Here is a 26,577-nt window from a genome sequence, read left to right as displayed (position 1 = left end):
TCATATATGCCTAGCTTGTTGGATTGAAGTTCTCTCTGTGTGTGTGTGCGTGTGTGTGTGTGTGTGTGTCGTTTTTTTGTACTTCAAGTTTTCCATTTTTCTGTTTTCCACCAATCGATTGCAATTTTACTACTCTGCCTTTCTTTCCTTCGTCTTCGTTTTGTTACATGCCAACAAGAATGCTAAAAGACCTTCTTCATATAAATTTCAGTAAAAGAACTTTCGCATTCGGTACCGACCGGTCGGATTAAGCTATAAAACGACAAAAACAGCGCAGCACTACCACACCACGCTCTCAACGGAAAGGTGCTGTACCGAAACCCACAAACGAACCTCAACCTGAAAGGGTTATTATTTCTGCTAATATTTACTGCAAATACCGAAAATGAACATGAAATAATATGGCCAATGCAGAGGGATTTCCGACCACGGTCCACACTGGGGGGGGGGGGTTGGATGGGACCCCTGGGCCAGGGGGGGGTGGGGATGGTAATGCGGTATGTGTTAAATCTCACCCGGAATTAAGATTTACTTTTACGGATACACAGCAGCAGTCCACTCACTTTTTCGCCCTTCCCTAGCAAACACACACTTGTACAGTCAGCTTCGGTCAGCTTCGAGATTGTATCCAGCATGATCCAGTACCGGGTCCTTCATTTAATATCCTTTTTTAGCCTGCGGTTGATTCTAGGGTAGGAAAAGTGCACTCACCGCACACATACAAATCCTCGCCCGTACACACCAACCCCGATCACGCTTCTTCAGTGTTCCACTCAAGCTACCAGACTCCTTTAACTGTGTTATAGGAAAACTATGGCTTATGGAAGGGATTTTTTTTTATTTCAATTGTCGGACAGTTCGGAAAGTTACAGCACCCTTTCATGCGAGGATTGCGTTGCTTTTTCTGCCTTTTTTAAATTTTTAATTTACTACGATTTTCGCCCCCCATGTCGCCGTTTGCCGCCGCACCACGAGCGGCTCAGTTTCAGTGGTTTGAACTTGGCACAGACCGCTGGAATCATGTGGTAGTACACGCCGGGGTTTTGCAGTTTGTTAGTGCATGGAGCGCGCGCACGGTCACGGATGCGGGTTGGTCCATGTCTTGGTTAGGTCCCTTAGTTAGGTCCTGTAGCAAATGGAACTTTTTATTTTATTTTTTTTGCGAAATGATGTTACAATCCCTGCATTATTATGGCTGAAGTTTGAAGACAACAGGGCCCATGGAGCGGGAGACTTTTTAATGATTATGATGATGGTGATGAGAGTATATTTCACCGACCGAGTTCAACTGAGCACTATCCGCCTGTCCGCCTGTTTTATGGGACGTTAGACAATGAAGAGTTTCGCCCCTATTCAGCAGGGTTAGCTTGACGAAACGAACGGTGATGGACGATGGTCCGTGGCGAATGTGTCCTGTACGGTGTGTCCTCAACCCCCTGGCTGGCGTTTTTTTGTTATATTCTGCAACCAAAAAAACCCCTTTCCTATTCTCCGGCACCCACCACAGTGGGTATGTCCTAAGGCAGCCAAACAAAAGTTGACCGTTGGGAAAGGACTTTCCCAAACAGTAGCGCCCACCGTGCGCTAGTTGCACCTCGCCTCGCCTCGGTGTAGTTTGTCGAATTAATAACCATACCCGTCTGGAGGTTTTATGGATCCTTTTGCTTCATCCAAAATCCACAAGATCCGAGCAGTGCATTTCCGGCACGGTGACGGTGAAAGTGTTGGGAAAATATTTTATTACTCAAAGTTATAAAGCGCTGATGCCGGGGAGTGCAGGATGCCTTTTTTTACGGACCGCCTGTTGTACCGCACCGGGAAGTAGCCAACGATGCGATGGATATGGTACCGAACGTCCAAAATGACGTTAGCGTGTCGTTGGAAAACCATAGTCGGGCCTTGATGCAAGAATCGGTATTATCCGTTGAATATCATCCGAGCGATAAACCTTCGAGACACCGGACTGTGGACACACACGACCCTGGCATACTTTGGCCGCACTGAAGGCGACAATAGTGAATGACCCCCCGCCTTAAGGTGTCCTCTGATGTCCTGCCGGGTATGTGCTTATGTCCCGTTTGCTGATGTCATGTTTATTTCCTCGATTATATCTGTCTTTCTTTCTCTCGCTCTCTCGCTTACGGCACGGTAATTGCAGGAAATGTATCTTGCCTTCGATATGTGCGGATATATGATATGCTTTGCTTAACGAGCACCTTTCCCAGTGTCTTGCGTTCGTCCGTGTTTGTGGAAGAACCGGCTTGTCTTGCAATCAAAGCCCCGGGAGGGGGTCTTCATTACCGCTCGCATACCGTACAGTGCCGGGTATGGCAATCAACCGGGCGAATGAACCGTTTTATTGGTTCGTTGGTTTTTGGGAATTCGTAGTTACGGGGAGGACTTTTAGGACAGAGTGGTATCTTCTACCTCACCGGGATGATGGTGTGTGTGTGTATAGTCTTTGAGGAAAAATTTCAAACCAATCGTAGCTACACCGGTTTTGCATTCCCGTCCAGCGCTAGACAAAGTGCAACCAAATGCCTCTGTTTGCCATTCAGACAGGAGAGCGAGCGTGTCCCGTTGTGTTGCACGGAAGGTGGCATCATCATCACCGGAAGTGGAACATTAGTTCGCTTTCGGTTTCAATCCCCCGAAGGGCTCTAAACGATCATTCTTTTTATCTTCTCGTACGTACCGAGGAATTGCGACCATTTTGGCAGTGGAACGGCATCCACTGCCCAAAATGCCGTTCTCTAGTGTTTAGGGCGGACGTGTTTCGGAGTGACATTGCAGAGCATACGGTTGGATAGTTTCGTAAGTAAATTGCACCACTCACCATCCGATTTCTGCAGGTTCAAAAACACATTGTTATGGGGGACAATAGGAATGACCCGTTGTTGTGCATCTGCATACTGCTCCGTAAAAAGGTTTAGATTTGATGTTGGAAATAATTTACTCTCCCCCTGTATAACATGGTCCGAATCCGTTTCCTTCGCCCCCTAGTTACCTGGCGATGCTTGGGGAGGAAAAAAAACCTCATAATGCATTAATTTAGCTACCGGTATTTTGAATTTCGTTGCTCGGTACGGTACACGGGTTTCTAATGAGAAACTGCACCAGCACCACAGTGTTCGTCAACCACAACGAATGGAATGTCATTCTTCAAATTAATCTCCATAGCTTTATACCTGTCGCAACCAGACGACACTGCGCCCTGGCGAGTTCAAACCTGACGGTTCCTTTCCGATTGTGGACATTTGTAACATTCTACGAGTAGTAGCCAGGCTCTAGAATTGGGTGACCAACGCGGGGTGTGTGTGTGTTGGGTGTACTATTACTCATTTTCTTGACAACGTCGTCCACCTTTCCGCGGTCATTGTGGAAGAAACGCCAGTGGTGCTGAGTAAGCTTCAGCCATCGAGCAAAATGCTTTCTTCTTTCCGGGCAACATTCGGCAAACGGCAACGGAGCAACGGGCTTGCACTAAACAGTTCCGTTCCCATGCACCCGCGGCTCGCTGCACAAACCACAGATCCAGTCACCTGCAGTTTCGAGCAAAAATGAGCATTTTGTGGCAACTTTTGTTTTCGTCGACGTGCGTCCCTGTCGTCCGTCGTTGTACAAACGGTGCCGAGAGGGTCGCCTTTTCGCCTGGTCTCTGCGGTTGATGGCGCTTCGTCGAATGGAACAACGCTGCGGCGTACGAACGTTGGATGGCTTCGTACCGGCCAAGTTGTTCCCACTCGTAAATGGCGATTGAAGAGATATTTGGTTACTTTGCATGCTCGACTTGACGCCCGGCTGGGACCCGGCTAGTACTGATATCCCTGCCTGCAAACCTGTTTAAGGTAGAGATTTTTGAATTATTTGCACTGCTCGCTGCATAGGCACACACGCCGGGCCTCAGTTGCAGTTGCACACGGCAATCGCTATCAGCCATCTCACACACCGAGAAATGGAGGATGAACCTGTTTTGTGCGACGTTTGTGGGCACTCTGTTTAGAAATGAGATATACAACGAGTGATGCCTACCCATCGCACCACGGGAATGGGTATCACTGCAGTTGCAGGATGCAACCGATAGCAAGTCCCTCAACGCCATCCGTAAGGGTGACTTGAAATTGCATATTAGCTCCATCTTCAACCCCTTAAGCACCCCATTCCGGCCGTTAGTTCGAGTCTGTTGCGACAATGTTTTCGATTGCTCGAACGCTCGAACGCCGTTTTTACATTGGCTCTCTGCAAGCATGTTAAAAGGGTATCCCGAACCCCCACCGGTCGCGGACGAAGTGTCTTGCGCCTGGTGCTTGGCGCTTATCTTCGCTTGTCCATCTCGAAGCGATTTGTCTCGAGAGCGCCTCGGTGAGTTGGGTCGCGAGACCTGGAGACCGCGCAAGGGAAGGAAGGACCCAACGACGGTTGGAGCAAGCCAGGCAAAATGTTGACACTTTTCATGACGTTGAATGTCAGCAGCGGTAAGCGTAAGTAGGCGAATCCGGGCGTGCAGTTTTTATCCGGTGCGCGCTCGGAAAGCTTTTAAGCATGGCCTCCGTATCTAGCGTTCGACGAGTCGACGTGTCGGTTGGTATGTGAGAGATAAAGCAGTGGTACGGTGGTTCTCTGCAGTGTGGTCCTCTAGTAGCCCAGCGCACCGGTGACGCATTGTCATCCTTCGCAAATCGAATGGCCCCGTCTAGCTGCGCTGTTGACATCCGTTGATGGGTTGGACCGGGTTAGGTAGTTGGCAATGGTGTGGCAAAATAAAACACCCATCAAACTCTGGTTGTGTGTGTATTACACAAGGCACGTACACCACAGGCTGGATGCCTGTTACGGTTCAAGCACCGTTTTGTGGGTTCTGTGGCTAACATTGTTGCCGGACCAGTCATCGAATCTCATGGTCAACGAGCCACGGGCACGTATGTAATGCGATGATCCATCTGCCAAAAACCCCAGGACCGAGAAGCTTGCCTTTTGGGGTCGTAAACAAGGTGATAACATTTTCCCACTGTCTGCTCTGTGCCGTAAAGGGGGTCGGTCTCGTTTGGTGAGGTTTTCAAGTAGTTTGGTTACGACGGGGGTGTAATATAACGTTGCGAGGGACACGGGAGCAACTGTGAATGGATGCGAACATGTTGAATATTTTTCACCACCGTATGATTGTTTGTACTTTTTCCCCGTGGTATATAATTTTGTTGGCAAAGAAATTAAATTTCTGGCATGGTTAAAAGCGTAGAATAGCTACGGGTCTAACTTCATATATCTATATTAGATTTAAAACTGTTATAGTCGAATAAGAATCTTTCAGATGTCGCTATACATAATTTATCGTTACGTGGGCCTTTTTTTGTATCAGTAGATAAATCAGATGGCTTGAGGTCCTCTGTGACATGAAGATGCAACGAAAATTCCTTAAAAACATGCTACAATCAAGCTTCGAACCCAGTGTTGCGTCACGCAACAGGCTCTTTTCGAATCTCAAAATGAAAAATCTTTCAGACACACACGTTGTTTAAAAATTTGTTATTTGAAGTCGCTAGCCAAAAAGAGGCTCGAAAAAAACGCTGACACGTACTTTTATCCTCTCGGTCGTCATCCCAGCCTCTCCGGTCATCGCTCCAACGCTGCTTCGGGCTCCTTCGAGATCTACGAGGCGACGGCTGCGCCCTCTCTCGGCAAACACGGCAATCTCGATCGGCTTGGTTTAGTGATCGTGGTCGAACTGTTTACATTTGTAAACACGCAGGTTGACGATGTTACTGAATTTAATGCCAATCAGCTATGCTAGTGATCGTTCTGTAAAAGGGAAGGTACACCTGAACAGAAAAAAAAAACAAATATACAAATATAACAAATATAGAAATCGAAACAAATAAACTTCACCTAATTACAATACGACTGGCACGAAATTACTTAACGTTGTCCTCGCGCCACACAGTGTTCCAATTATTTGCGAATCTTTCTTGCCACAGCCCTGACAGTTGTATTATTTTTAACCCAACTAAGACTTAAGACCCCCACGAGACCCATTCACTAGCATTTCCGCTTTAACGCGACAGATTAGCACGGATTTCTTGCATAAAGTTGGTAGATTCGGTACAAAAAAATAACTCTCCCTTCGTGGGGTTTGTTGCCGGCGCGCAGCTGTGCGTCCGATGGGAATTCAGTATTTACACACACACACAGAACATTTCTTAACCATCCCGTGCCTTGCCAGTTCGCCGGCGCAGCTGATAGCCGGGCATAACGAAAGGACTCCAGCACGCGCTCGCGATATGCTAAACATACTGCAAACTACCACTACCTTCCGGACACGCATTGGCCGGAATCTTTACCGGGGGGCACTGCCAGATTTTCTTCGCCCATGTCCTATGCCGCATCCCACGGGAGCCATAATTTGTGGCACCGTGGTGGAATGCGCGTAAAATTTAAAGGACTTTTTCCCTGACAGGGCTCGAGATATGAGCTTTGCAAATTTCACCATTTCCCATGAGGTTGATGCGTTCTGGGACGTGTGTGTGCGTGTGTGTAAAGGGCCAAGGTGTGTGCCTGCGTAGGGCATAATGAAAGAAAAAGGGATTCCATTTCATTACAGCGGCGCCGCTACATTGTTGTAATTGCATGTGTGGATTTTACGTGTAAAAGTGTTTCCTCTTTTTTTTTTTTGCTAAACCGAACCATCCAATTTTCCCATGGACCTCCAGCATCGCATCGTGTGTTGTTGTGAGCAGATAATTTGTATTTAGTAATTTCATTATTGCCACATGGGCCGCGCTCACCCCCTCACCCGCCCATCGCAGATCGCGTGCAAACCGCATGAGAGTGCACGAAATGATAGGTTTCAGCAAATGCACTATAGCACCCGGGGATCATCATAATCCTCCCAGGCCCCATTGCCCGGCCTGCGTGGTTTCCCTTCCGAAGGCTTCTGAACTTTCCGCCATACCGTCCGCTTTTAACCTTTTCGTCCAAATACCGCTGAATCTCACGCGTCTAATGGCTTTCATGACCCATCGGTCCCGCGTGTACTAAGCGAAGGCTAAATCATATTTAGGCGTCGTGTGTTAGTTTTCGCTACCAAAGCCAAAAGAGCCACCACCCCACTCGACGTGTGTGACCCGTTCCCTTTCCCTTTTTTTGACGGCACGAATGACGAACGGTGCGAGAAGCCATCCTTCTATCTCTCCAACGCAGCATCCATTTCAGCGGGATGCAACATAACATTACACTGCGTCGTGACAGGAAAGGGTGAACACCACCGGCGTCACACTTCTCGCCCTCGCCCCTTGTGTGTAAATGCACGAACGGCTGCAGGGCATGGTTTGGGCTAGCAGCCGTTACTGCTGCCGTTGCGTAACGGGGCAGCATCGGTTGCTGCTTTGCCCGTGGACGACGGACCGCTGCGTGAGTTGCATTTTAAGGGCCCGCAATTGTCCCGCGCCTGCATACACACGACGTCCCGAACGACTTCCCGATTCTTGTACGGCCGCGCTTCGTGGCGCTCTAATCGCCATCAGATCGGATTTCCTCCCCGGCCCGGGAAACGGGCAGAAACGGGTGGAACGCAAACCCTGTTGCGGTATCTGTTGGGCTGGGTGTCTGTTGTGGGCTTCTGTCAACGTCCCGTTGAAGCTGGGCATGTCGCGGGATGGAAAGTGTGTTGTGTGCACACGTCACACACTTACTCTTGAGGCGGTGTTTCGGTGCGGGAACGTTTGAGTGATTGCGTAGTACGGTAGGTTGCATATTTGCGCTTCTCAGCCCCCAGCCCCCACTCTCCCGGATGCCCCGGATGTTGGAGTCGAGGCTCTGTGGCCTTTACAGCCCCATTAGTTGGGTTTAAATGGATTTTTGTTTTCACAACGATGCGAAAAATCATTTACATAACTGGTTGAACCAAGCATAGAATTAATTATAACACAATCACATGGCGGATGCCCCGTTTTGGGGAAAGATTACGAAATAAAATATGAATGAGTTCAGGCTACATTTTCTTTTGCGTAAAGATACTTGAAGATAAGATGCTTAATGGACGCTTGAAGTTTGTATGTTGTGATCGAATACTGCCTAACATTTAAGATCATTACCAATGTTTACATCATTTCGGTTATGATTTTACTATAACTCTGCAGCTCTGAATCGCTTACGATTTTTGGAAAAATGTTTGAGTTTATAGCACAAAATTCATGCAAGTAGAGCATACTTAATGTCTTATAATTAGACACTCCAAAATATTCAATACAAAATTAACATTCAAGAAGCCACTTGAAATATTAAATACTTTACGAGTTAATGAAGAAGTTCTGTTCATTCTGATCCTCTAACTTTCAAATATATACGATTTTTATTTTTTTATTTATTTATTCAGAGACGGCCAGGCCGTATTGCTTACAACTAAGAGTAACTTAATCTATTGTACAATTCACATTCGTTTGAAGACATTTCCTTCTCCAAACGGTGAAAGGTCACCTTATCCCGGGTGTACTCGGTCGTTTTGCTGCGTATATTCCGTCATCCTAAAGAGTAGTCCTTTTTCTTGCGGGGGTCTGTATCGTGATTTGGGATGTGCGTTTTTCCTTCTTCCATGTTTTCGTCGGAAAAATATATACGATATTACACCCGAATTCGACATACGCTGAAATTCGCGGAACGACGGATCTCCGAGGTCTGCTATAATTAGCTAGTAGTTTTGGCCATTACAGGCAGTCCCCGAGATACGCGGTTCTTCTTATACGCGGATTCGGAGATATGCGGTCTTTGGAAATTTGACAGATGAGCTAGTTTATTGCACAAAATTTAAGCAAAATGATGAAAAATTGGTCGAAAATACCTTTTATGTCACATAAAACATTTATTTCTAACTGATTGTAATGTAATCTTTCTAAAAATCACCTGATTCGCTGCATAAATTAAATGCAGAGAAGGAAGTCGACTCTGTGACTTTGAGGTATAAACGAAATTGCATCAGGATTCGATTTACGCGGATTTTTCCCGGGTTATAGCGGTCCACTATAATAGCGTATCTCGGGGACTGCCTGTACTTGTATATTGCTGTAAACATTACATAAGTGAACGTGTTAAAATGTTAAAAATGTGTAAAAACGCGTAATATTTTCATAATCCTACTTGAGTCGCCCGTTCAGTAATAAAGTCATTCTTTATTTATAATTTTTTACTTGCAAAATTAGTTAATTACACTGCGACTTCGATCGTTAGATCTTGAAATTGGTTGCTCTCGGATGTGTAACGAAAGGCGCGATCTTTGGTGCGATAGAAACGAACCGTCTGATCTGATCATGCGAACCGGCTTTAGGCGCCCCACCAAACCAGCGGACACCGGATAGTGTTGGGGAAAAAGATGGTGTCCGTAGGGTATGGGGCGGTGTCGTTTACGCCACTATTAATGATGGGCCAGCTTTGTTGTTGTTGTTGTTGTTGTTCTGCTTCACCAATCTGCTCTCCATCAATTCTCCGTTTTTCTTTTCCCGTATTCCCTGTAAACAGAACAGCCTGAACCGGGGCACCACCGCAAAGTGTTGCAAATGTGGTGTTTGCTGGCGCGCTTGCGGACTGTGATGGGCTTATAATGATTGCTTTCGCGCTTAACCGTTGCTCGCCTTGCCGTCGCAGTGGTCCTCCCTTCCCAGTGGATGAGCCCCGGCTCTACTGACGTTCCGACTGTCTCATCAGCAAAAATGCCAACCTCTGAAAGATTGCAGGTCCTCAGCAGCGGCAGGATGATGATGATGCTGCACCGGCCCGCGGCTCTAGCAAAAGGGCTAAAAGGGGGAAGATCTGGAGGATGGAGGAGGGCGTTCAGGTTTTTTTTGCCTTACTTCAGTGTACATGGTCTACGAATTCCTGCCGTCAACTGGTTGGGGGGGGGGGAGATACTGGAATCGCTGGTGTGCGTTTGGTTATAGTTGACGCAGCTTTTATCGCACCTTCCCCGCAAGCCCAACAGAGAGCCTATAAGTCAAATTATCTCACTTAATGCGGCTAGCACATTAATGGGCAAAGGAATACGAGGCAGTCTAGTATTGAGTTTTACGGAAGATTTATGATTGTTCCTATTTTATGGTAATGTTACATTTTCAGGGTTTTAAGTGTTTGATAGACCAAGACCATGCAGTCACTTGTGTCAAGTTTCTGTACCTTTTTTTTGGTACACGATCGATTGGACGTTGACTTTAAATGTAGATACATTCCAGTACACCTAACTAATCATCTAAAGCATCGTTCGGAAAAAAAGAAACGTTAATAGAAAATCGAGTCATGGAGAGAAAACCTGATCCTCGCTGGTTGACAAATCTGTCCCGTTGAGATGCGGGCGCGGATCGAAATCGCGCATACTGAATCATGTGACAGGGATGCCGGATTGCGCCAGAGCGCTCGAAGAAGCGTAATGTTTTAATGCATGAACTGGAGGAGGAGCGGTTCGACAAGGTGTTCCAAACCCTGACCAACTCTGTCCAACCAATGGGACCGTGGTTAAATTTTATATTACTTCTACTTATCCCCATTACCGTGCAGACCATATTTCTTACTTTTAACTGCGCGCTACTCGTTCGATTGCGTCTCTTTTTCGCCAGCACGCCGAGGGGGTAGATTGCCGTTTTTGGATCTGGTGTCGATTTAGCGATATTAAACACACATATTTTTATTCCACGCTTTTTGTTCAAACCTCTCCAAAGCCAAACCCGCCTTCCTTGCTTGCCGCCCAGCTGATAGTGTACTCCTCTACATCAGTTTACCGCCGATTCGGCCGATCCGTTGCCGATCCTCCTGCCTTCATTTCCATTCCGGGTTCGGTTCGGGCTGAACGGATCGCACGTCTTCGTCACCAGGTTTTTGTTGCGCTTTAGCGATTGGGGTCGTTATATTGGTTGCCGCCTTTAAGTACCATGTAATCCGGGCTGCGCCGGCCGCGCACCGGATGGTGGCGGAGACCGCGCGAGGTATTAACGCTTAAGTACATAAATTATGCGACTTTACACACGGCCGCCGTTAAACCAGCGAGACCGAGCAACGAATGGCACTCCTCGGGGCACCGTACTCGCTTATTACTGAAACCACGCCACACCGGAATCGAACGCCAATCCGCGCTGGTATGATGATCCGGCTCGCGACTGCAACAGGTTTGGTGCGGTGTTGCGCTGTGCATGTTTTTGTGTGTCGTACAAGCGCTCCCAGCGGGACGAGACAGCGCAAGAAAGAAGCATTGACTGCAAAAAAAAAACCCTTAAATGCATTTATTTTTATTCGCTTAATAGCTTGGTTGGCTAGGCATTTGTGAAGCTTTCGCCAGCGGAATAATATTGGGATGGGGCGTGTGGTGGTTGGGGTGAGCCAGCGCACGGGGTGGACTTAAGCAGAATTAAAAGTAAATAGTTTTTGATGAGGATATCCATATGGTGGCGTTTACCATGGTGACATGAATTTTCCAGGCCGAAGGTCTCCAGTAAAGCCCCGGCCCCCGGCCCATTTAAGGAGCGTCTCGATATTAACCGGCCAGGGATTATCTGCGCTACAACTGACAAGCTTTTGTTGAAGCCATATTAAAAGCGCTTAAGAAAGGTATATAGCAGTGAAAACAAAACCGAAACCGTGTGTGCGTGTTTTTGTTTTGTTTTGCCGAGAACCTTGACCATTTGCCGACCCAAACCGGTGACGTTTGTCGCGGGAACGAAATCTGTAATTCCAATGTGGCCGCGCCAGTAACCGCAGCGCGCCCCGTAAACCAAATGCGTCCCCGATACGGTGACAAATCGATCGAATCGCCTGGTCGTGGGGTTTACAGAATCGTGAGCTAAGGCTTTCCTGCCAAAAGTCGTGCCCTGCCACAAACAAGCAAAAACAGGACAAAAAGGCGGGTTAATAGACATGAAAACGGGGCCTGAAAAATTCTTAGCAACTCACCAAAAAAAAAAGCTCTCAAGACAAGAATCGACACTACATGAAACAAAAACAGACGGAGGTAAAAATTCCAATACGCCAACATCTCCCCATCTTCTACGAGGTCCAAGTTATGTACATCGGTGTACCACCACCAGCCATACAGCTGAGGGTTCTGTGTGGGGAAACAATTGCAAAGCGATTAGTCGTGCAATTTACGTATCAATTAGCCCTGGTGTGTGTGCTTGGGGGCAGGAAGCTGTGGACCGATCGGGGGGGATCGGTCGAGGCCGAGATCACTAGCAGGGAACTCCATCGTCGTAATGATGGCAAGATCTTCCCTTCTTCAGAAAAAAAGGCGAAATGCCGATCGTGTTGAAATGATTCTCGAGTGCCTGGTTTTGCAGCACACCAACGTTACACCACCACCGGGAGTTCGGGAAGATGGGCAACCGTTTGGGTGGTACGGCGGCGTCGGTGTCCTAGCGGAAGAAGCGACGCAAAACGTATAAATATCTCACTTTTGGGTTAAGCTTTTGGGAATGTGTGCTGCTTTTTTAAAGTTGCATTTTCTCCCATTCGCCATCGTTCGTCTCAATCCTGCGCATCGGTGGTGCAAGAGCTGCAGCGAAGAGCTGTGTAGATTGAATCGATCGCAGATCGTGAGGAGAATTTCATCCTGCCACCAACACCGAAGCGCCCCCAAAGTTCCGTTTATTTTTTTTTTTCGTTTACTCTTTACTTTCGGTCTGTCCCACTTAGCGCACGATCAGAAGAGTGTCTGATTCGATGCAATAACCGCAATGGGGAGAAGTGCAACAGTAATACAAAAACTCGCCGCAAAAAAAAAGTCATTTCCACGTGATACCTGGGAGAAGAGAAACACATATATAAATATGTTTATGGTGGCGGCGATAGTGAAACACATCCGCCCAAGATCATGCGGCCTGCGGTATTTTTTGTTTTGTTTTGTTCTTCAGTGGCAAGACCTAAAAAGCGAACCGACCGAAAAACCCCCGGGGACGAACCAGAAACGACTTGCTGCCACAGGGAACGAAAGGGTTTGGCGATCCTTTTGGTCAACCCGGTGCTGGTGCTGCCGGTGAGGCAACAACACACCGGGGAAAGGCCGGGGAAATTGTGTGATATTGATTGGTCACGATTTAATAAATATTTTTAATTTTTTTTCTCTCATTCTTTCTCGCTTGTTTCGCTTTCGGATGGATGCACACCGCTACGATCTCTGCAATGCCCCGCGCACACACCCGGATGAGCAGTCGAAGAGACCCCACGAGCTACACGAGAAAAGTCTGTCTGCGGCCGTGGAAGATGATGCAGTTAGTACCGTTGGAGCAGCAGCAATTGGACGAACAGCAACGGCAACACCACCGAGTACGTCGGGAGCATCCGGAGGCCGACTGCAACTGCAACCGCAACACAGCCCCGGCAAGGAACGCTCGCCACCAGAGTCATCATCATCATCAGCAGCAGCAGCAGCAGCAGCATCATTATCGGCGGGGGCCCCGTCGTCAGTGTCGTGACCGTGCCGATCAGCAGCAGTGCGGCGGTGCTGGCGGCTGCGATCAAGTCAAAAGGCACCGCAATTACGTTGACCGTGCAATCACCAACACCGCGCACTATTAGGCAGTAGTTGCGCCGCCAAGACACCACGCGGGCACACGCGCGCGCGCCCGCTCAGTCTGGAAGAGGCAATCGAATGTAGCACAATTTGAGCGGCATTCTCGCTCGATCCAGCGGCGTACGATGCACCGCTGGCAATGAGTGGACGATACCCGCTAGCAGGACAACAAACTTATTTGTCAGCGGCATATGTCAATAGCTTCAGTGATAGGCAAATTTGGAAGCCTAGGCGAAAAACAATCGACGTGGTGCGGAGGTTATAAATTATTCTATAGCTCAATAGTAGCTCAAGACGGAGCGCCCTTGTAGGCAAGGCAACCATAAGCAAATACTACTCTTAAGGAGTGTAGTAGAATTTTAAGATGGATCTCTTTGATCGAACCGAACAGGATAGGAGGAGAGAATTGCTTCACCTGCAGCGAAGAGAGCGCAAGCGACAGCGAAATGAAACTAGAAGAAAGCAATCGGAAGCCGGTAATGAGAGGTCGTCCGTGGCCGGAAGCGATCGGGATCGGAGTATCCTTAGCAATGCTCCAGGTGAATTGCTCCGGGAGTTGGGTTCGTCAAGCATCTGCGATCCTTTGCGAGCAGCGGAAGAACCGCAATCGTGCGGCAAACGTAACAGCTGCACCGATGCTAACAACGATGAGAAGCACGATTTTAGTATGGATTTGAATGCGATGACCCGTTCGCCCGCCATCTGCTGGCGACGGAGCACACTACTGGAAAGTCAGTGTGCACGTAGCCGGCGTCGGCGAAAAGTGACGCCAATGAGCAGCAGTCCCTGGTGGCGGCAGGCCTTCATTACCGGTGCCATCTTCCTGCTAGCGCTGCTGCCGGCGGCTCTTGCGGGAACTCCGAAGTACGAAACGGCGTACGCTTGCGAGGGCAAAACGCTTATGATCGAGTGCGAGCCGGGCGATTTGATCAATCTGATTCGGGCGAATTATGGCCGCTTCTCGATCACCATCTGCAATGATCACGGCAATGTGGACTGGAGCGTCAACTGTATGTCGCCGAAGAGTTTGCGGGTGCTGCATTCCAAGTGCGCCCAGAAACAGAACTGCTCCGTGCTAGCCTCGACCAGCATGTTCGGTGATCCGTGCCCTGGCACGCACAAGTATCTCGAGGCGCACTATCAGTGCGTATCGGCCGCGCAGTCCTCCACCACAACGAACCGGCCGAGTCCACCGTGGCTGAAAACGTCACAGCCGATCGTGTGGAGTACATCGACGGTGCGCAGCCCGGTATTGAGCCGGCTAAACCTAACCACCGATCTGGGTGGAGTCGGTGAAGTAGCGGTGGTAGCGGCCGTCACTCCTGCCCTATCAACACCACCAGCAACGATACGACCTGCTGGTGGTGGTGGAGGTGGAGGTGGAGGGAACGCTGGCACAAAAACCAGCCAATCGCCGACCACCTTCCGCAATAAGGGTTTCGAGAACAAGAGTGTCAACGATGATCTTGCGATCATTAAGACGATTGCTGATCGAAAGAAGGGTGGCGGCGGCCCGGTAGAACCCCTCGGCGGTCCCAGAGCACCAGCCGGTGGGACGGACGATGGCACAGCACCGGCGAGTGGTGCTAACCCGAAAGAGGAAGAGGACGACGACGGTGCGGATCTGTATCCCACCCAAACTGCAGTATTATCAGGCGCTGCGGCACCGCCGGGCATCGTCGTACGGAAGGATCCGGTCGGCGGTACGAGCGTAAATGGGGGTGCTAACGTGCAGATCGACATCAGCCATGCATGCGGACCCAGTACCGCGCGCAATCTGTTCTGGAATGTGACGCGCGTCGGCGAAGTGAACGTACAGCCCTGTCCGGGTGGTGCCACCGGCATCGCCAAATGGCGCTGTGTGGCGATTGCTTCACTCAGCCCCGAGCAGCGCGTCCACCTGCAGCAGGAACACCAGCAGATGCTGCAGATACAGCAGACCACCGCACAGCAGTCGGGTGGTACCGGCGGTTCCGGCACACCGGCCGCGGACGAGAGCGGTAGTGGCAAAGGTGATATTAGTTTTAGTAGCAACAGCGTTGCCCTTAGCGATAAGCAATCGATGGTCGGTGCCGCTACCTGGTACGCCTACCGACCGGACCTAACGCAGTGCCGAAGTCTCTGGCTGAACAATCTGGAGGTGCGTGTTCAGCAGCCGGAATCGTCACTCATTTCCATCGCGAACGATCTGGCACAGGTGACGAGCAGCAAAACGTTGTACGGTGGCGATATGCTCGTCGCTACCAAGATCATACAGACAATGTCGCAGAAGATGCATTACGACATCGAGACAATACCGGACCAGCGGCAACGGGAAGCGCTGGTGTTCGAGCTGTTGAACAGCGTGGTTAAAACCGGTAGCAACCTGCTCGATCAATCGCAGCACGCCAGCTGGTTGGATCTGAGCGTGGAGGATCAGATGCGTGTCGCCACTTCGCTGCTGACTGGGTTGGAGGACAACGCGTTCCTGCTGGCCGATACGATTCTGCGCGAAAAGCACGTGGTGCAGAAGGTGAAGAACATACTGCTGTCGATACGCGTGCTCGAGACGCGTAACTTCGCCAAGAGTACGGAACTATTTCCCGACTCCTCCACGGAACGGTGGCAGGTCAGCAACGATCAGATCGAGCTACCAAAGGCGGCCCTGATCGAGAACAGCGAGGGAGGTTTGGTACGCATCGTGTTTGTGGCGTTTGATCGGTTAGAGCAGATACTGCGCCCACAGTTTAGCAACATCCAGCAGCAACAGCCTGCCTCCAGTGCCGGCGTGTCTTCGGCGCGTGCCGAACCAAGTCAGCATCGACATCTCGATACGGAGGGGATCGCATCGGCCAACGTTGCCGGGCTGGGCGGTGGTAATCTCGATCGCATGGGAACACACGACGGCGGTACCGTTGGATCTTCAGCTGCGGGAGGTGCAGGTACCCGCACAGATACGTCTGCACAGTCCGATATAACGGAGACGCCCCGTTTACGATTGCTCAACAGTAAAGTCATTTCCGCAAGTCTCGGCAAGGGCCGGCACATTCAACTTTCGCAACCGATTCGCATGATTCTTCGCCATCTGCGCACCAAGAACGTATCGAATCCGACGTGCGTATTTTGGAACTACATCGACCACGCGTGGTCAGAGGACGGATGTCACGTGGAGCACACGAACAGCACGCATACCGTGTGCATGTGCAACCATCTCACCAATTTCGCACTGCTGGTGGATGCGGTCGACGATGAGACGCAGCTATCGTTGCTGTCCAACCTGGACGATAGCTTACTGCTGTACATCGGCATTGCAGTGCTGGTCGTCATTGTCGTTGTCGCGCTCTTCGCGCGCAAACTCTGCCACGGCGCGGTACTCGCAAAGCTGCGTAACGGTGGTCCGGAAGCTAGTGCAGGTTTGCGAGGCGGTACTATTGATCGCGATCCTGCAGGACTATCGATATCCGCCCATCACGGTACGGTTGCGGGACGATTGCATCATCATCATGGCGGTAGCAACAACGCGGGTGTGGATCTGCATCACCCGACCATCCCCACCGCTGGCCATCATCATCATCATCTGGTGCATCATCATCTTCCTCCACCGGGTACCGGTCATCATCTGCTGGTGGCGGACGATTTCCACCATCAGCAGCAACAGCAGCATCCGGTCAACAACCTGCACAACCATCACCCGAATAATCTGGGCAGCAATCATCACGCCAACAGCAACAATCTGGTGACGACCACCTTCAACAACCTGAACGGAGGGGGCGGCATTGGGCCCGGCAACTGTTCACCTTCACCACCGGGCAGCGGTTACGAGCATCACCATCCGGCGCATCATCTCGCCCGGCTGAACAACAATGTAAATGCTAACTTTAATAGTAACAATAATAGTAGTAGTAGTAGCAATAGCGCTAACAACAGCATCCTTCACACTAGCGGCAAAAGCGTTGATGACGATGCGCTAGTGAAACCCTTTCCCTTCTATCGTACCAATAATAATCAAATCAATCTATTACGCGCAGCCAATCATCACGCACAACAACAACAGCAGCAGCAGCACCAGCAGCAACAGCAGCAGCAGCACCGGCAGCACCAACAACCTGCACCATCAGCCAACGCACCATCTGCAGCAGTCCTCCTTCAGCAGCAACAGCACCACCACCGCCACCACCACCACCAACCGCAAGCTGCCGCAACCACCGCTGGTTCCATCCTCCTACAAGGGCTCGGCGGTGATGGCGGCCCATCATCACCATCAGCATCATCTCTAATCGCGTCCACCTCGCTAATAACGACCACGCTGGCAACGGTGCCGGTCAGCACAAAGCAGCTATCACCGGTGGGCAAAGCGATCGGTGGTGGTGGCGGTGGTGGCGGCAGTGTGGACAGTAGCGGAAGCGATCGTAGCAGCGGGAGTACCACGGCCGCTGAGATGGTAGCGTACAATCTGAGCGGTGAGATCGGTGATGGTGTGGGTGTAGGCAAAGGTGATTCGCCCGGCAATCATCTACATCATCTGCACCACCACCAGGGCAGTATCGGGAGCAGTGCGTCCTCGGGTTTGCTAGCAGTTGCTGCGGGCAGTAATGTGGGTGGTACGGTGAGTGCGGGCACGGTCGGTACCATTGCCTCGTCCGCTTCGTCGAGCGCGAGTGCCAGTGTGCCGCTGCTGCACCACCACCACCATCACCATCTGCATCACCACCTGCATCAGCATCTGCACCCGGGTGGCTCTGCCGCTTCTGCCGCCGATCTCAACGCCGTACCCATCCCCAGCAAACGAAACCTCTGATGAGCCTGTGAACGATCGGAACGCCTGCATCATATCACTGACTACGCGCCCGGGTTCCGGGATTCGCTTCTGAAGCGATTGGACTTGGAAGCAAAACTGTTGAACGCGCGCGGGTATCAGTTGAGATAGATAGTTGATGACAGCAACATGGGCTTTGGCGATTTGTACGCGGTGATAGAGACACAGCAGTAGAAGGCGAGTACGACGACGGCGACGATGCTCCATCGACCGGTATGTGGATCGCGATCGGTATGGATTATTGTTTGTTTTTGGCAAAGCAATCAGTCTTATCGTTGTGTTGTTGTTGCGTTGTACTACTGTTGTTGTTGTTGTTGTTGTTGTTGTTGTTGCGTTTTATGACATTTTATGTTAATCTTGCGTTATGTCCGTTTCTACGCTTGTTTTGTTACGGTCGCACCAGCACTCGATTGTGCTCGATTGGTCCAAACGATGTACGATTAGGTAACTTTGAGTTTAATAAGGATAGCAATTTGTATTATTATATTTTTGTATTATATAGAACTTTTTTTTTATTTAATTGTTGTTTAGTGTTTCATGTGTGTGTTATACAGTCGGAATGATAAGAAAGCGATCGAAAACGAGTGCATTTCAGAGTGACGGATCAGTACTGTGTGTATTATTTATAAGCCTCTAGTTAGATTATTCCGCTTTTACTTTATTTCTCCTTTACCACAGATACCACGGTGTGGCGTAGCACACTTTGTAGCATCCTTTTGCAGTGTTTGTTACTTTTTAGGCATTTTGTTTTGCACTTCTGCTACGAACACTAAACCATTCCCTGCCCTTTAACAAACAAAAAAAACCGCACTGCAGTGTAGTTATTTGTAAAAAACAATGTAACAATTGTGTCAGTTACACGTACACTCTCTGTATATGTCGCTGTTAGCTGCTCATACTGCTGTCCCTAAATGTGTGCATTTATAGTGATGGTCTCTCAGTAAGAGCGGTGACGGAACCGCAAGGGGGAAACGAATCTGTCTGATGGATGCCCGGCCATCTCATTCCTGCACGCCTGCACGCGTTAGAGTTTTCGGCAGAACAAACATTTGTAAAACGGAAAAACAACACGCATTGTAAATAGTATTTTCTACGCCCTGCAGTGGGCGAAACGAAAGGTAGCACGCAGTGCGGAACTGCACGGACATCTGTCACGAAACATTTTTAGGAGACATGAATATCTGGGAGGTGATGATGTACTAGATGTGCGTGTGTGGCATCGCTCACGAGGTTAATAGGAACGTATTTAATTAAAAAAAAAACAAACGAAACAAAAGCAAAACAAGATACTATTGAAACTAGGAATCGTTTACAAGATGTCATTTGTGGATTTCCATCGTGTCACTCAAGCAAGCAATACATACCATCTTCAAATACCCATGACAGGACTGTAGTGTTTTGTTACAAAAACAAACAAAAAATGGCAAACTAAATCTAAACAGGGAAGAACGAGCGTGTGAGAACAGAGGTCGAAGAAGTGATGGTGGTGATAACGAAGCGAGTGATAGAATCAATCAATCAATGTTGGTGGCTGAATGTATAAACAAAACAAAGTAAGAAACACAACTGTATAGCTATACTAATCGTAAGCGTTCGTAAATCGCGCAGTACCACAAGAATCTAGTTTTATTTAACACAAGCGACACTAGGGAAGGCATTGTCCACGGGCGGAATCAACAAAACAATCCGGACAATGGTTTATGGTTAGCGTTGTTAGTTAGTGTACTCTCTCTCACACCATCCCACACCAAGCGTAGACTTTCCCAATTCCGAGTCATACTTTCCGGCCATGCTGCTGTCCGCTGTCCGCTCTCCCTACCCGTGCTTGGATAGGGAAAGCTGGGTTGGGTGGCATGTGACGCACGCCCAGCTTTTTAAAACCTTGATTTCCGTACGTTTGAGGTGGTGATCACCTTGCGCAGCAGTATGGATGGGGCGGCGCGCCATTAATTATTGAGTTTTATTCGTGGGGTTAAGGCGAAATGAAGCCGAAAAGCGTGATGGAACACAATCCTACTCATACAAGCGCCGTGATTTGATTGTAGAGCGGCACGGAAATTCATCCAACATGTATACACGAAAGCCCTTCTGACACACACAGTGAACATTGGTGCGAGTTTGCACTGTGTTCTGCAGGAATGAAAGTAAAAGGAAAACCCCCAACAATCAATGATGAAGAGAGAGAGAGAGAGACAGACAGACAGAGAGAGAGAGATTGAATGGAATATAAGGGCTTGAAGGGGGCCCTTTTCCTTCTTCCCACACGTACCATAGGAAGCGAACTAGGAAAGGAAGCAAATTTAGGAAGGAAGAAATAAAAACAAACAATGGTTGAAAAATGAATTACTTGCATATTTGGCGAATGTGTTTTATTTCCGTCGCGATTAAGCTATTAAGAATAGAAAGTTACGTTGAGAAATGCATTGATGGAAAGAAGTTTGGTTCTGTCTGGATGTGTAAACAGCGGCGAAGTAGGCAGTCGGTGCCTGTCGGTGTCACATTCCTATCAAACGCATTCGAGTGTTTTGCCATCTGCAACAGCGGTATTGATAAAGCGGATAGTTTTGTCATACATTGCCAAGATCTTCGACCCTCTCGGCTTGCTGGGTCGCTACGATAATCGTCGCTAAACTAGGATGGCTAAAGAAGGAAGGAAAGGCATGGGACTGGGATAGCGAACTCCCATCGCACTTACAGCACGAATGGTTAAGGTTTCACCCTTCACTAGAATAACGTCGTAATTTACGCATTCCGCGCTACACTTCGGCTACAAATCTGCAGATATACATTTTCGCAGATGCATCACAAGTGGTGTATGGTGCTTGCTGCTACATTCGGGCTGAAAGCATGAAAGGAGTCACGGTTCACTTGCTTACAGCAATTGCAAGCGCGAGTCAAGCATTGCAATGGTCGATCAGTATCCCTGAAAGAAAACCAACTGGTGATCGTCAAAGAAGACAACATGAATCCTTCCTCGTGGGCAATCGGGCGTATTATTTCAGTTCATCCTGGCAAGGACGGAACAGTTCGCGTAGTGACGCTGCGCACAGCATCCGGTAAACACGACGTACGCGCAGCAAACCAGGTAATGTTACCCAATCCAAATGTGCTTAGCAATTTGGATAAGAAGATTGGCATTGGCACTGAATAGCATGCAGCAACAACCCATGTTTTCGTTTATTTACTTTCATAGTTGCAGTGATAACAAGGTAAGGCACATACATACCCATATATACCCATAAATTCAATTTCTTTGATGACCGGAGTGTGAGAATTAAGGTTTATAAAAGAACATTCCTTTCACATTCCTATCAAACGCATTAGAGTGAAGGGGGAAAAGGCAAAACGGATCCTGCATCTCTTTCGTATTTTGCGCCGATCGCGTCCGTCGAAAACGCTCCAGAAACGATGGAATTTTTGGTTTCCGACACCAAGAGAGCATGATCAACGAAGAGGTAGCACAAATTTCCGTACCACGTGGTATCATTTCATATAGCTGTACCCTTCCCTCTAGTGATCACAGCGCTTGATCCGTCAACTGATCTTGCATCTCTTTCCGTTCGTCCAATCAGTACAGTGCGTACCATACCTGTGCACAAGTTTATTTTTACGCAAATAACAATGTGGAATATTGATGGAAAATATTGATGTATGGCATCCTTCTAAACCCATGACGACAAGAGATATGAATGTTGGAAAATAACCGAACAATAAACAATACATAATGTCTTCGGAAATAGTGGCACAGCACATTTCCTACTGCTAATAATTAAAAAACTTAACATCGGTACAGTTATGAGACGCACTGTAAGAACTGGATGGATGAAACGAGACGGAAGATTCTCCCCACAGTAGCTGAGCTATTTGCTCTATCGATCGCTCTCCCGAGAGGGCCATTGTTCGATAGTATGTGTAACTAATAGCCAATAGTAGAAGGTCTTTAATTGATCAATAGCATCACAGCGCACGATAACGTGAGCAAGCGTTATCGATGGCGGATCCTTGTGCGGATCAGATTGATGTTATCTCTCTTCGTGGATGCTCTCTTGGTGTCAGAAATCACAAAACCGGTCGCTTTTGGCGTGTCCGATCGCGCATGCGCGGAGAGACTTCGACGAAAGGAAAAGCGCTTAAAAATAATATGCAATGACGACTGAGATGACCGTGTGCTCCTCTAGCTTTAATTGAAGGTGATTAATTCTTTCCATTTTGCTCTCTGTTGTCCCTTAACGAAGATTGTCATCAAGAAGAAGAATAACCATGTGGGAATGTGTCAATCTGCTGAAATTTGTGATATGTGATATCTATTGTACTGCTCTTTATCCGTATCGTCGTATGCTGAGCGGTGTCCACGTCCCTCGGGCACCGGCACAGCTCAGCTCGCCGGTATATTCATGCAAACTATATACTCAGTACATAACCGCATGCAACTATGAGGCGCGATCAGCATCTGCTGGTGGCGATTCTTCCTTCTAAATGCTTTTACGTACTTACGTGTTTATATGAAGTATTTTGTGGACAGTATTTTTGTGTGTTTATTTAAAGTTTATTTAATAGTTCGATCTTCGGATTCGTGGTTGAGTTGAGAAAAGGGATCAACGGCGGACCAAAGGTAGACGGAGTAGGTGGTCGCCTAGGGTCTCACCATGTTGGAGGCCCCAAAAAATGTGTGTAATAGTAAAAGGTGTGTACATAGGCCCCATCTCTTTATGCTACAGGGGTCCCCGAAGGGTGCCACAAGAGGCCCCTGGCGAAATTTGACTGCGAACTACCCGTGGCGTGGGATGATTCAAAATGAGTTCAGGAGCCCCTTCTTACTGTGCCTTTAGCTTTGCCTCATTTCAAGGTCCTCAATGCTCCCCAAATTCATCGTTTTTAAAATTAAAGGCCCCATTTATAATTCCGTCCTGCACCTTCACTGTGTGTAAAAGTAGATACCGATGGTGATGGTCTCTGTTGTTGTCTGTCCTACCGTAATGGCAATCCTCCAGTCGGGTTCGAGAAGAAATCGATTATTTCCAGCATTCAGAATGGTGATGATATCTGCGGAAGACCACCGACTGTGTTTTTCTCCTAGTTTATTCGCCGGATCAACGAAACTTCACCGACGGACTCCGGGTGTGGTAAGTAATGGCTTAAATCCAACCATTAATCCCCCTCTCCCCACGTTGTCTTCACGTTTGTTATGCGGGTAATGATCAATTTCTCGAGATGAGTCATTTAGCGGGTGAGGAAAAGCGCCCACCGAGACACACCAGAACCGATGCTCCGTGGAAAGCTCATTAACACATTCTGTTTTTCAGCCACGCAGAACGCGAACGGAAGCGCATTCGCGTGAGGGAGGTAACCGTTCACCGAAAACGGAGACGGCCATTTCGAAGCGTCGCGCATGCTTTCCGCCTTTGGACTGCTGCCGACACCTGTACCTACCACCGCCGTTCGATGTTCCGGGGTTTTTTTTTATATCACTCGCAGCAGTTTGTCTTTTCCACTTCTGCAGCGAAAAGCTTCTACATACACACACACACACACAATCACACACACACACACACAAACGCGTACCGTGCAGCAAAGACCGGAGATATGGAGTGTGCGGGCTGCGATGGCAGCAATTTATAAATGTTTCATAAAAGTCAATCGTTCGGAAAGGCTTTATTTTCCTTAACGGCTTTCGTGAATGACCTGCTGCCGTCCGGTATTTTCACCCATTTCACCCACTTCCGGCGGGCCAAAGCCTGTGGAATGTGGTTCGGAAAGAGGGGGAGGGGCAGCACGTCAAAAACGTGAGGTGAAGAAGTTTTGGAGAGTTTTTTTTTGTTAGTTGTTGTTGTATCCCTCACACATCGTATCCCAACCCATTTGGGGCGATTACAAACTGTGGAGCACAAAAAAGTTGCCTTTCCCCTGGCTGGGAAAAAGTTTTCCATCCGTGAACTCACGTTCGAACACGTGTCGGTGTGTGTGTGTGTGTGTGTGTGTGTGTGTGTGTGTGTGTGTGTGTGTGTGTGTGTGTGTGTGTGTGTGTGTGTGTGTGTGTGTGTGTGTGTGTGTGTGTGTGTGTGTGTGTGTGTGTGTGTGTGTGTGTGAAAGAACACAAGAGGGAAGCTGAAGGAACCGATTTTTCACATTCACCGATTAACCTCTTGCAGATCGGACACCGATAGGGATACGGAATTGGTTGCTTTATTCTTGCCCGGCTCCAGTGATGGAAACTGCGAACACGCATCCGTAACAGCGGTTGTGTCAATGCAATCGAACAAAAGCTTTCGGCCATTTTTTTTCCTCCTTTATGTGCGCTTTTACGACGATTCAAACCGACATCCAGCAGCCCCCAATGCTACTTACGGCAAATCGGATTGGCTTCAAATTTGGTTTCGGTTGTGAGGTGAGATGAAGGTTGTTATCGGTATCGATGTGTGAGTCCTTTTCACTTCTTACCCACGCGCTCTGCAAAAGGAAAAACCTCTTGTTACACCGATTGGACCCACTCACACACACACACACACACACATTCACCGGCACGGTCACACACAAACGAGCCCATTTACCTTCGATACTTTTGACATCGTAAAAACGTGTTCATCCAGAAAAAGTGGACCACCCCGCGCGCTCCGTGGACTGGACCATGCCAAAAGGGCGGGCAGGTCGCTTTGGAAAAAGCAGCACGAGAGGGAAGGGGAGTGGATTTTGAGCTGGAACCGAAAGGAATGAAAATAAAAATACCATGCTTCATCGCTTCGGGGTCACCCGCCATCATCATGGGTATGGTCGGCCGGCCGGCCGGCCGGGCTGAAATCGGAATCGATGTCCAATTTGTTCACAATTCGCCAGCAATGTAATATTGCTGCCGTGGGTTGCGGCTGTGTAGAACGAGCAGAAAAACCTTTTCCGCTTTTTTTTCTCGTTCCCACCACAGCGCTCCCTTTTTCTTGATTCCGGGTAACGTGGCAACATTTTTCCGGTTATTATGAGTCGCCGATAATCGACATCGGTCATCACCGGGGGTTTCCTTGTTCGAAGGGGAAGAAAATCCTTCTTTCCTGCTTTCGGTGAGGTTCAGGAATTTCTCTTCCGAAAAGCGGCATTCCATTTTCCATTTGGCCTTACCGATTGTGCCCTATCGTAGTGCTCGAGTATATGTACAAGGCTGGTGAATCCTTACGGTGGTTGATAAAATTGGACGAACCTTTTTGTTTCCCACTCGTACGTTTGGTTGTTTCAGTAAGAGCACTACAATCACTTTTTTGTGCCCTTCTACGAGATTGTACAATCTACGTTCAGGTACGGTTGTCACCCTTCAACTGAATACAAGAACCGATCAGTGAGATTTGTTGAAAAAAGGTACGATGCTGCAAGATGATTTCCGTCATCTATTATGAACAATTTTCTTCTTCGACAGGGACATTACACACTAAAAATTATAAACAAAATCATTAAAACATTTTTATTGTATTGTTCATCCTAATAGCCGTACTCGAGTTTCAGACCAAACATCGAATGTCTAGTAGGCGTTTTAGGATTTTTGTGGTATTTTTCCATAACTTTATTTAGTATATATTTCTTACCTTAATAAAAAATACTACGTACGATGACAGCTGCTAAGTTGAAGGTAATGGGAAAATATTGATTAGGTTCTAGCAGGCGAAAAATTAAGGCCTCTGTGATGTCCACCGATCACCATCCAAGTAGGCGTCCCAGGAATCTCGGTGTAGGAAACAGAATTATCTAAAGTAGGCGTTGGAATAGAATTAATAATAGGTCATTTGTTAATTGTGTCAAAGTAATCTTTACAAAAAATAATCTCGAAAATCACTTTTTATTCAGGTTGAAGTGTAATACCCCTTTAACCTACCGCGTTGTAGCCTTCGGAGAAAACACGGTGGCAATGCATTGCCAAATTACTCTCCCAATTTTGTCGCTCAACTGCTTGGATGAATCACTCAAATGTTCCACTGAAACAGTAAGAAACAAAAAAGAAACAATCAAATCTTACCCCAGTAGGTCAAGTTTTTCCCCTCGATACACAAGACTTCAGACTAAATCGCCTCTTGTTCGAGCACGGTCAGTAATCGGTCCCTCCAGGAAAAAGGTTTTCCGTCCATCGTACAAGGTTTTCCATCGCTGGTGCAAGATTGCTCGTCTCGCCCTCGTGTATAGGTAGACTGCGTGGAATGTGCCTTTGGGTGGTGGTCGGAACAGCAAGAGGTAAAGCAAGCAGCAAGCAACCAAGCAAAGGACCGAAATCGTC

General features: G+C 48.3%; 3 protein-coding genes and 1 long non-coding RNA gene across 5 annotated transcripts in view; 3 read left to right on the top strand and 1 right to left on the bottom strand.

Moving 5' to 3' along the window:
- The window catches only part of LOC128299253 (uncharacterized), an 82,077-nt gene extending 68,633 nt beyond the window's left edge, over positions 1–13,444 (top strand). Inside the window, exon 5 of the long non-coding RNA XR_008287291.1 lies at positions 13,173–13,444. This is a non-coding gene — a long non-coding RNA (uncharacterized LOC128299253). The remainder of the gene's footprint in view (positions 1–13,172) is intronic.
- A 216-nt stretch (positions 13,445–13,660) lies between these two features.
- On the top strand, positions 13,661–17,937 carry LOC128299249 (latrophilin Cirl). Its single transcript, XM_053035154.1, has 2 exons — positions 13,661–17,378; positions 17,542–17,937. Exons 1-2 carry the CDS (start codon positions 13,899–13,901, stop codon positions 17,788–17,790), a joined length of 3,729 nt encoding a protein of 1,242 aa, XP_052891114.1. The 5' UTR covers positions 13,661–13,898; the 3' UTR covers positions 17,791–17,937.
- LOC128299252 (GS homeobox 2-like) lies at positions 17,806–20,653 on the top strand. Its single transcript, XM_053035156.1, has 2 exons — positions 17,806–18,560; positions 19,008–20,653. Exon 1 carries the CDS (start codon positions 17,952–17,954, stop codon positions 18,309–18,311), a length of 360 nt encoding a protein of 119 aa, XP_052891116.1. The 5' UTR covers positions 17,806–17,951; the 3' UTR covers positions 18,312–18,560; positions 19,008–20,653.
- A 5,526-nt stretch (positions 20,654–26,179) lies between these two features.
- The window catches only part of LOC128310188 (putative tRNA (cytidine(32)/guanosine(34)-2'-O)-methyltransferase 1), a 64,904-nt gene continuing 64,506 nt past the window's right edge, over positions 26,180–26,577 (bottom strand). Inside the window, exon 4 of one of the 2 annotated variants that reach the window (XM_053046763.1) lies at positions 26,180–26,281. The gene's annotated coding sequence lies outside the window, so the exon portion shown is untranslated. Of the gene's footprint in view, positions 26,282–26,432; positions 26,507–26,577 lie in introns of those variants that run through there. The other variant, XM_053046767.1, reaches the window with a different exon arrangement.

The sequence above is a fragment of the Anopheles moucheti genome, chromosome 2 (assembly GCF_943734755.1).
Source record: "Anopheles moucheti chromosome 2, idAnoMoucSN_F20_07, whole genome shotgun sequence".
NCBI lineage: Eukaryota > Metazoa > Arthropoda > Insecta > Diptera > Culicidae > Anopheles > Anopheles moucheti.
Note: the sequence above shows the minus strand (reverse complement) of the source record. Positions and strands in the feature narration are given on the sequence as shown.

Coding starts and splice junctions, on each gene's coding strand:
- LOC128299249 (XM_053035154.1), top strand. CDS start 13,899: ATGGATCTCTTTGATCGAACCGAACAGGATAGGAGGAGAGAATTGCTT. Junction 17,379..17,541: donor TCGCCCGGCTGAACAACAAT/GTAAATGCTAAC, acceptor TATTACGCGCAG/CCAATCATCACGCACAACAA.
- LOC128299252 (XM_053035156.1), top strand. CDS start 17,952: ATGGTAGCGTACAATCTGAGCGGTGAGATCGGTGATGGTGTGGGTGTA.